Source organism: Sander lucioperca, chromosome 15 (assembly GCF_008315115.2).
Source record: "Sander lucioperca isolate FBNREF2018 chromosome 15, SLUC_FBN_1.2, whole genome shotgun sequence".
NCBI lineage: Eukaryota > Metazoa > Chordata > Actinopteri > Perciformes > Percidae > Sander > Sander lucioperca.
The window spans coordinates 25,351,272-25,362,175 of record NC_050187.1 but is presented as its reverse complement, the minus strand read 5'-3'; the positions used below and the strand labels follow the sequence as shown (position 1 = coordinate 25,362,175).

General features: G+C 41.8%; 1 protein-coding gene across 4 annotated transcripts in view; it reads left to right on the top strand.

The window, feature by feature from the left end:
• The first annotated feature begins 343 nt into the window (after positions 1–343).
• Positions 344–10,904, top strand: part of pcnx2 (pecanex 2) — a 31,265-nt gene continuing 20,704 nt past the window's right edge. For 2 of the 4 annotated variants that reach the window (XM_031308489.2, XM_031308479.2), the window contains exons 1-12: positions 344–832; positions 2,051–2,253; positions 3,129–3,246; positions 3,368–3,446; positions 5,699–6,258; positions 6,365–6,559; positions 7,381–7,863; positions 7,955–8,150; positions 8,728–8,878; positions 8,981–9,123; positions 9,535–9,613; positions 9,904–10,039. In XM_031308489.2, the coding sequence (XP_031164349.1) occupies positions 680–832; positions 2,051–2,253; positions 3,129–3,246; positions 3,368–3,446; positions 5,699–6,258; positions 6,365–6,559; positions 7,381–7,863; positions 7,955–8,150; positions 8,728–8,878; positions 8,981–9,123; positions 9,535–9,613; positions 9,904–10,039 (2,496 nt within the window). In that variant the 5' untranslated portion in view covers positions 344–679. The remainder of the gene's footprint in view (positions 833–2,050; positions 2,254–3,128; positions 3,247–3,367; positions 3,447–5,698; positions 6,259–6,364; positions 6,560–7,380; positions 7,864–7,954; positions 8,151–8,727; positions 8,879–8,980; positions 9,124–9,534; positions 9,614–9,903; positions 10,040–10,904) is intronic. The other 2 variants (XM_031308503.2, XM_031308498.2) reach the window with 2 other exon arrangements.

Below are 10,904 nucleotides of genomic sequence, written 5' to 3'. Positions count from 1 at the left end.
ATAATAATAATAATAATAATAATAATAATAATAATAATAATAATAATAATAATGCAATAATATCGCCTATTTAAAATAATGTGTTTTCGTAATAAATTCAGATAGTAGGCTATACATGCGTATTGAGTTAAACCTATGCATGTAGCCTACTCACATAACCTCTAAGCCTACTAGCCTAGAAATACAAGTGCGTAAAAGGCTTGCATATTAAACACATAGCCTGTACATGTGTGGCTTAAGCGTATGACTGATTTTGCCTGAAAACCGACTGGCTTGCGTGTGTGCGCGCAGATAAACACGAGGGTGCGAATCTTATAATAGGAATTGATGGAGAGGGTGGGGGGGAGTGGGAAGGGAAGGGAGGCGGTCAGAGCTGCGCATCTGTACAGGCAGCTAGAGAGGAGAGGGATAAGGAGAGAGACGAACAGGACAAGACAAGATGAGGACCGCGGCAGCAGAAATGGACGAATCGACATTGGGATGGAAAAAGGAGGACGAGAGGACAACACCGAGGAAGACCGATGAGGCATGAAAGAGAAGGCTGAGCAGACGTGCTGTATCGCCCCAACATGGAGGCGTAGCGACAGTAGCATGCATTAGAAGAGATCATTTCATTGTAGCCTAGCAGCAGCAGCAGCAGCAGCATCCGTCCATCCAACCTGAGCGGAGAGGAGGAGAGATGGTCTCCCAGGTTGTGCAGACCCTGCGTCAGGGAGTCTGGGCATCTGTGACCGGGGGCTGGTACCACGACCCGGACCAGAACAAATTCAACAACTCCTGCCACCTCTATCTGTGGATATTTCTCCTGATGTTGCCCCTGTCTCTCCATCTGGTGAGTTTTATGAGGGAACATGACGTTCAAGGCCGCGGAGGGGGTGTGAGGTGCTCACGGTACCAGGTAACGTTTTTTTTTTCATGCGCGCTTTTGATCCTTTCTTGGATAAACGCGCGGTGGCTCTGCAAGAGTCTAACATCCCTCACTGTCTGGTTGCTACTGAGGGTAATACTAAGCTAGAGAAAACAACCTTGTCGCAGTATTTTCTCTGCATGCAGTGACGGAACGCATGGCTGCTCCTGGATGTGGCAGTGGGAGAGCCACGAGGCGTGGAACTGTGGTTCACTAATATTTTCATGTCATTGCCTTTGAAATAGCCTAGGTGCAACGCAGGCTGCAATACTCCCAGTAATAACATCCTGACTGAGGAACTTCCATCTGGGATTTGTTACTACCTTATGTGGAGATACAGTAGAGCAGGAGGAAGAAAGCCTCTGTTTCAAAATAGTCACACAGCAGAATGGTGGTATGAATGAAGGGAAGAGTTGCTGCTATACAGTAGGTCAAACACCTTGGCCTTAGTTGTAAAGTAAGATGAAGATGAAGTATGATGGCGACAACAGCCATGCACAGTACTGAAATGCTGACCACTTAATGGCCTGATGGCAGATCAATGGCAGCGTTTCTGTTATTGTATGTGAATAAACAACTTTAACTGTGTCTCATGTTCTCAATAGAACGGAGGTTTATCAATAACCTGTTTTATCCAGATTAGATCAATTATATCACAGATTATGTGATTGCTCCCCACATCCCTGCTCTCCAGTCTGAATACAATAAACCAGGTCTAATTTGTAGGTGGGTTCCGATAACCCCCAAACTGATGAATGAGAGTTATTGAGGCAAAGTAACAGATTCTGATGTGAGAAGAAAAGCTCAGACGTTTCAAAGCTTTGCCACCAAAGCTATGTTAAAATGTTGTGGATGACAGTTTGAAAACACCCACTGCATCCCCTGCAAAAACAACACAAGCTTTCTGGGTAAGATGTTTCAAATTTCAAGTTTATTCAAATTAGTTCTTGTGATTCACTGAGCCTGTAATATCCTACACGCGGGGAACTGTGTGGCTGCAAATAAGCTTTACTTTTTGCAGAATTTCTTACAGTAAGATGAGAAAAGATGCTACAGCATGGAGCATTAAATCAAACACGGGTCTAGTGGAGGCAGGAGACTGGAGATGTTGAATTGATGATAAAGCTCCTTTCCTCTCCACAGGCCCTACCCCCTACCACCATGGCTTTAAGCATCTACTGCACCTCCATCACCGTCTTCTTCATCCTCATCAAGCTTGCCAACTATCGGCTGCACCTGATGTTCGACGAGGGCGAGGCGGTGGTCCGCAGCAGCCTCTCTGACCTCAGCAAGGCTCCGGAGAAGAAAAGCAATGCCTCAGACTCCTGCCTGCCTGCCAGTATCAGGTAAACCCACACAGACACACATATTATCCTGAAAATACAGTCAGAGGGATCCATCTGAAGTAGCTGAAACATTTCCAATGTGGTCTCACCTTTACAGATGTATTGGAGGCCATTCAGAGAGACATACAGCATATATACATTCAACAAACATTTTTGCTGCTTGTGCCTCAAGCTGCTCCAATGCCAGGGTAATCATTACAAAAATCTAGGCCACAGGGCTAAATCCCTAATGATACAACTTAATTATTAACATGAAATTGTACATTTAGGCCTGAGATCTCCTTTTATAATAATGCCACTATTACTAAGTATAACTAAGTGTCTTGCCAAGCTTGACATTCTCTTTTTACAATTTAATTTAAAGTCTCCTATTTCTCTCTCTGTATGTGTCTTTTTTTCTTATCATGTCAGTCCTCTCTTTCTTTGAGATCAGATTGGTTTTATGATCTAGTGTCTCAGAGAGGGCTATAGACTCTTGCCACTTCATTTTAAAGTCTCAGTACACCTTTGGTGAATGAGCAAGCTAATGAGGGGAGGTCAGTGATCTTCACTCCGCTCTGACACACTTGATCTTCACAGAGACTAATAAAAGAAAATCCATTACTTCCTGTTCCCCGTATGACTTTATTTCTTTTAATTTCTCTTCCTGTGGAGAGCTAAAACAGCAAATCCAGACAGAAGTATTTTTTACTGCTTCCTCATCCCTATAAATTAGTGGATTTTAGTATTCAAAACATGAAAGGCTGGTAATGAAGTTCTGGGGACTTCATATAAAAGTGACATATTGATGTATGGACTTCTGTAGACTACCTTTCTTGCTGCCTCTTTAGCTTCGTTATTTAATTTCTCCCCCGTCTCTTGTTTTTGTCTAATAGAAAGAGCAGTACAGTTCCTGACAGTGTTGCCATGACGAATTTGGCTCGGAAACGTACCAGTCCGGTGATCCAGGTGACAGTGAAACAGACTGAAACTGACCCGGGACTGATTGGGGTGGTGAGCGACGATTACAAGACAGACACCTGAGAATATGAATGTACAGTACAGAAAATACTATGTTGACCTACATTATGTTCTTATGTTATTCATGTGTTTCTGAATTCTCCTCCATATACAGGACTGTTCGAAGTCAGACGAGGGAAAAACTGTGGAAGGTGATGCTGATCTTTCTCTGGGTTTGAATGAGATACAGATGGGTAACTATTGAAGGAGAAATCTGAATAAATGAGCGGAGTAACATAACAAATGCAGATGCTTCCATACAAGCCATGAGGCGATCTGTAGCAGAGCTGAGATGCTGTGGCTTCTTAATGGGGCAGGTCTCAGTATTTCTTCTAAATAAATCCGACTGCTGTGTCTAAAAACTCTTTCTCTTTGCATTACTGCTCAAGGAGCACTGAAGTTCTGGCTTCTCGTGGTGGCTCAACACCTTACTAAGACACTTGCTTTAATTTGTCACCCATCTCAATTTAGTGTATGCTCCATTTAAAAAAAATTAAGTGACCTATTTGTATTTCCTGTGAAATTAAACCACTTTGCTTTGGAAGGCAGCATGGGTTGTTACATTATATAGAAATGGTAAAGATGCATTATCTGATTCACAGTCTGGGTTTGTTTGGCTGAATATATATATATATATATATATATATATATATATATTTTTTATGTATCTTGTCTAACATACAGATAACAATGATTCAGCTGTTGCTTGGTTTAGCGAAATATAAATAATGCATTTATTGATAGGCACCTTGTAAAGCACTCAAGGACAGTTAACAAGCACAGTTATATACATAAAATCAAACTTAACAGGAACATTCAATAATGAGTTAATACAATAACTAGATATCAAATCTTTAACAGTGCAAAACTCAATGTGGTTATAGCCATTACAGAATCAGACCGAATATGCCAGTTTAAAAAGTGTGTTTTAAGACGGGATTTGAAGGTGGAGAGAGTCAATATTGCGAATGTCTTGTGGGAGAGAGTTCCAAAGGTGGGGTGCAAAACAGCTGAAGGCTCTAGACCGACTAAAGTCAAAAGATCTTAAATGATATCCAATGACATTCAAATAGTAAGAGAAAAACATAGGAACAGGATAACTACAAAGTAGAGGGGAACTGTGGGGGGAAATACGCCAATTCACCATCATATGTTTCACTCATATTTGTACAATATTGTGGAATATTACAAATCTTCTCTAAATGTACTGTCTCTATGAGTATTAATTGTGTAACCATATTTTAAGCTTTGTACAGTTGTTTTCTTGTGATATGTGAGTATTAATGTGTTTTGTTAAAATGAGGTAATAAGAAAGAGTGAGTCTCAGAGCTGTAGTAAGGTTCACCATTGTTTTAAATTAGCTGAGGTGGATTAGTAAAGGATCTGGCTCTAGATCAGGGGCAATGACTTCAGAAATAAAAACAGAAATGCAATGATAATAGAAACATGATAATACTATGTAGTGGCTTCTGACTGACTATGGGAGAAATATCGGGACACGTTTTGTGCAGTTTTATTTTGAAACAGTGGAGTCAACAGAAATAGGGAACCAAGTTCTTCTTCACATTGTGATTTCAAACATTAGGTTATACGTTGCTGATGTCCACTGCCATTTGTTAAGTCAGTTTGGCTGCTGACATTCCTTATAGTCTGCAGAAAAATTTCCATCAGCCTGACATCAAGGTACAAATGATTGATACACAAAGCAGTTTTTATCAGTTTCTAGAAAGATCCTCCTCCTAGTGAATGCTAAAAATGCCACTGAAAATATGACGTGATGACATGAAGTGATAAGTATACACTTATAGAATGAAGACACAATCGAGAAAGACAACATTTAAACTCTGGTTATCATCGACTAATCCTTAGGTATTGTCACTATTGAGGCCTTGCGTGCCATGTGGGGGAACAAGGGATCTGTCGTCAGAATCAGTCTGTCCTGGAAGCCAACTCTGTTCCTCTTCCCTAATGCACTCGATGGCTCCTTAGACAATGTGGATTGACAACTTCCTTTTCTGCGAACACATCGTTGTTGTAAATATGCTCAGACAAGCACGGAACTAGCAGCCAGCCAACAAGACCAGCTGACTGCATCCAGTAAATGTATGACCTAATGCACTAGTGATTAGTCAGAACAATGTCAGCCTATTGAAAAAAAGATATATAAACGCTGTAGTGTAATGCATCAGATGACTGCACAATTGTAACAAAATGTATCTGTTTTTAATAGCAGTTGGTCCCTCATCTGCGTTTCATTTTATTGCAATTGGAAGACATTTATATGTCACATCATACTGCTGGAGACAATAGTGTTATTTTTTGTGTTCTCACTGCAGCCAAATAAGATACTATAATATTTCCATGGCAAGGATTTTATGATTAGATCAGTTGTATTATTATTACACTTTAAATCAACAATTTGAATGTGCATTTCATTTTATTCCAGGACAGAGTGAGAGCGCTCCAGATGAGAGGCCTGTGGAGGGAGGCCTGCATCCGAGCCCTTCTCCAGATGACCTCTCCAGCCCCAATCCAGACCAGGCCGCCCCCCTGCTGCAGGCCCAGCAGAGGCCCCCGTCCCGAGCTGAAAGGGAAGAAATGCGGCCTGGATCTGCGATGGGGACAGGGAAGATGGATGCGGAAATAATTGAAACTGTGGCTGTGAAAGAAGAAATGGACATTCAGAGGTCTTTGACGGAAACTGAAAGAGAGCAGGAAAGAACAACGGAGAAAGACTCAGAGCAGGACAGAACAATAGAGAAAGACTCAGAGCAGGACAGAAAAGAAGACTGCGAGCATAAAGAGACTGCAGACAGGGAAACAGCTGATGAAGGTTTGCCTCCCTCCAAGGGAAGTGAAGATGAGAGTGAGGAGGAGAGTGAGGGGCAAAAAGAGCCCCCAGATGCCAACAATAACTCACTGGAGACTCCCCAGGACCGCCAGGATGATTCCATCGACATCCCAGAACTTCCTGCACAGATAGGCCTCACAGATATAGAAACAGGAGTAAGTTGTTATGTTACAGAGGTTTGAATTGAAAGCAGTGAAACTATCATTGCATTGTGATTATTGTGTACATCATTGGTAGAAACCTATCACTCTTTTCTCTCAGGGTGAGCCAGTGGAGGAGACATACTGTTCCGATGAGATTGAAGTAGTTCTGGTAGACACCTCTGGCCCCGGGCCAGTGTCGGCTCACCTGGAGGACAGCGACACAATCAAGATCATCATCACTATGAGCTGTGACCCTCAGACTGCTGCTCAACTGGAGGAGAATGTCAAGCAGAGCCTTCTAGAGAATGCACAGGTAAGAATAATTTTGGACGTCAGTTTTATTGTTCTTCATGAAACACTTTTAACCCCCTTAACATCCAGTTTTCCCCATTTGTTTCCCCTTCAAAGCTGTTAAAATCATCTTATACAGTCTAGCAGTATCACATACATGTGTGTGTTCTGTATCAGCCTGTTCCAGCTCTTTATGCTATGTGATGTTTATATTGAGTCAAATATTTGAATCCAAGACTCAGTGTTCTTATGGTTGAATCATCCCATCAAATGTAAATATTCTAGATGTCTTATTTTCTAATGATATACACATTTTCGCGAAATTTGCTCAGACATATTTGGTATCTTTGGAAACTTTAGGATCTCCCCTACAATTTGAAATACATTTCTGTGGGTTTGAACAATGTCCGGTAGCACAGCATGAGTTTGTAATGACTGACCCTCCAGCAGGTCATGTAATATAATGACTACGTTGCATATTTTTTATTCTTGCCCCTGCCTTTACCCCTAAAATCTGACGCAGCTTCACGCTTGGTTTATTTAAATTACTAACTTCTGAAATCAGTAAAATGGCTGGTGCAAAATGTAAGATTATGTGATGTGTGTGATATATGTATGTATAGCTATCAGAGTAAAATCCCTGTAGTAAAACAATTGTCTAAATCTACTGCTAAATCCAGATGTCAATGTCCTGTCCTGATATTTAAGCTCATGTCTCCATGAGTGCTGCTCATGGTAAGATTGTTACTTAGTGTAAATGATGGACATGTTTATTTCTGAAGTGTTGTTACATTTGGAGAATAACTTGTGTGTGTGTGTGTGTGTGTGTGTGTTTCCTACAAGGCTCAGAAGGATGCAGGAGAGTGTCACATCAAGATCCCCGTCATCACCTTTGACTCCCCGGAGAAGGAGAAGCAGGAGGTGGAGGAGGGAGAAGAAACAGCTGGATCGGAGGACGACCTCACCCCGAAACAGCAACAGACAGCAAGCCAAAGTGAAGAGTTTCACCTGTGTAGAGAAACAACCACTTCTGAGTCCACCACACTGGAGTGTCCAGATCCAGACCAGGAACATCTTGGTCTGCAGCTGACTGATGACAGCACACCGAGCCAGCAGCTGACAAATGATAACAGCTCATCAGGTATCGATGTCCACTCCCACCACGATGACACAGATCCTCTGGATCCTAACGTGGATTCACAGGGTTTCCTGCGTCTGCCGCCAGCTTTGGGCCGCTACGGGCCCGGGGGAAGGACTCACATCCGCGGGCTGAGCATGGACAGTGGGAAAGATGCCGTGCTGCTTTCAGACCGCTCACATAACACAGTATGTTGGCACTTTAGCTCTCTTTCTATTTTTAGTTATCTATCTCCATCCATCTGTCCATTCATACATACAAACATTGTCTCTTTATCAGACCACCATGACCAGTTCCAAGTCAGATCTGGAAGCGAAGGAGGGCCAGATTCCCAACGAAACCAACTTCTTGGAGTTTGTTTCCTTGTTGGGGTCCCTCAGTACCAGAGGCGGAGGTGCAAGCACACAGGAAGATGAAGGGCCAGAACGCAAAGAGGACATGGGAGCTGCAGAGGAAGGTGAATCTCGGCATGAGGGTTTGTTCCTTTACCTCCATCTCCTTTATCTACATATTTTATAACGTCATAGTTAATGCAGATGTTTATATATAAGTGCACACATGAGTGCAATGTCAGCATTGTGTTACGAGCTGCAATAAATTCCTACTGTTGCTCTTGGTGCATGGTCCTATGAGCTATATAAGTTTAAAGATCCATACTAATACTATACTGATCTACTGTAGACAGTGGTGGTTCTAGACCATTTCAAATGGAGGGGCCAGACTGTGGCCACATGCTATTGTGGGGGTACCAAATTTAAGCACAAGTGTTACATACCACCAACCCTCCGTAGGTTTGGTTCTACAAAATACTAACGATACACATATAACAATAAACATAGTATGCTCATTGAGTGTTAACCTGCATTTTATCTATCACTGCACATGAATAATATCCCCTCTTTGGGGATAAAGGTGGGGTTAAAAATGTATGAAGTTAGGGGGGCCAGAGGGGGGTCGAGGAGTAATATTACCCCCCCCCCCCCCACCTACCTTTATAAAAACAAATTTCTGTTTCTGATATTATAATAAAATCATTTCCATTGGATCTGCAGATAATCTGAGTATGACTTCCAGGCAAGATGATACAATAACAGAGACCAACACGGACAACAAACCAGAGAGACCCAAACCACCAACCAGTCTGCTTACCGACACACTACAGGCTATAACACCCACACAAATCCCAATAGTTTCTCCTGACAGGTACACATGCCTGTACACCCACATGCTTCAATATAAATATGCACACAGCTGTATTCACTCATCCACCCAGGAGATCCAGTTGATTGTGTTTTCTGTCTACAGTCCACAGACAGACAGAGAGAAGGATCCAGACTATGACTCCCTGCCTTCGCAAACCTCTCAGTCAGAGAGCTCCATGTTGCAGGTCATCTGCAGACCAGAGGCTACCAACAAAGAAGACGCCTACACCTTCCATACTGTACACAGTAAGCAGCCACCCTTGAATAGTTAACAGTAGTGTTTACATAATCTTTCCATTAGTTCCTGGAAATGTAATGTTGTAACTAAAATGAGTCACTTGCACCTGGTCCCTGATCAGTTTTAGGAGTCTATTTGTGCTGGGACGGTCTGATAATATTTTGATCTTTTGAGCAAATACACAATATGTGCAGAAGGCTCTACGAGCAGCTGATGGTTTCACTTTTAAAACAGCTCACATTCAGATTAAATGACATTCTTCTGGAATGGCTCCAAGATGTTCTGATGTTTAGCTGTTCAGTCTCGGATGCCGGTCTGTAGAGCTAAAAAAAAAAAATCCCACATAACAGATTTAGCTACTCATCAGCTGGATATCAGTTAGTCTGACAAGTTTTATGTATGTATGTTTGTCTCAACAGGAGACAGGCCTCGTAAGCTGTATGCAGAGAGAGCTCTTAACCTGCCGCTAGGAGCAGAGCTCATCACTGGCAACATGTGGTACTGCTTCCCCCTCTTCCTTGTCTCTTACTTTACCAGCAACACATGCTCTTTTTCTACCATTTTTTTTTCATCCTGTTTTTGCTTTTCCTGCTCTGTCTACCTGCATGTTCTCTTCCACTGCTTCCATGTACTTAACTTCATCTTCCTTTTTCCATCTCCTCCTAAACTATCATCACTGCCTACGTAATCAGGTTTTTTCACCAGATTAACATCAGTCTGTTTTGTGTGTGTGTGTGTGTGTGTGTGTGTGTGTGTGTGTGTGTGTGTGTGTGTGTGTGTGTCTTCAGTGACCTACTGTCAACTTCTTCCAACTCAGAGTGCCAGGACGGCATGGTGGGCAGTCACACTGACTGCCCATTCCAGCGACGCATCATCCCTGCACACAGGCTTCGGCCACGAAGGACGCACCCTGAGATATTCCAGGTTTCCATCTGCTTTCACTTTTCCTTTTTTGTTCTTCATAAGTGATTTACTTAACCTGATTTGCTAAGACTAAAGACAGGACTTGTTTATGAAACTATGACTATGATGTTGGGGGTCTTTCAAATGGTTGTAAAGCTGTTATTTAAAGGTACCCTGTGGGCTTTTGACCACAAGCAGTCCATAAAAGTGCTATGGAGCCATGTTTTTTCAAGCAGGTCATGGTTTTGTTTGTATTTTGTGCGCGCACAGAAGAACCCACGTCACATGCACGCATGCGGGTGACATGATGCCCAGTTCTCCCTATAGTTTCATGCTATTGCATTTCGTGCCAAGAAATGCAGCCAACAAAGGGGGTGAACAAGAAGGCTGTTAGCAAGCAAGCAAGCATAGATGTAAACTATGTATGTTTCAAATTCTTCCAAAAATCAGTTTTGCAAATCTCTCTCGTGTGTGTGATGATGTGTCTTGGTGAGAAATAGTGAACTGTTTGTTCACAAAACAAAAAAACTCCACAGTGTATGTTTAACTACATAATTAATTATGAATTAATGAAAGACTTAACAAATGAATCCATCAAATAATATATGAAATACAATGGTCAAATTAAAAAAAGATTCATAAATAACAACTTTAAATAATTGGCAATAAACAAACAATCAATAAATAGATCAAACATAGATTCATTCTACATAAACAACACTGTCAGTACAGTTAAAAAAAATACAGGTTTAAAACAAGGGAAATAAAATGCTGATTCCTTTTTCAGTTTACATTTGTACTCGTTCACAGTTGAGTTAATTGGCCAAGTCCCCAGAGAGCAACATAAATCATAATTAAACAATAACTGGTAAATCGGATTTGTGTT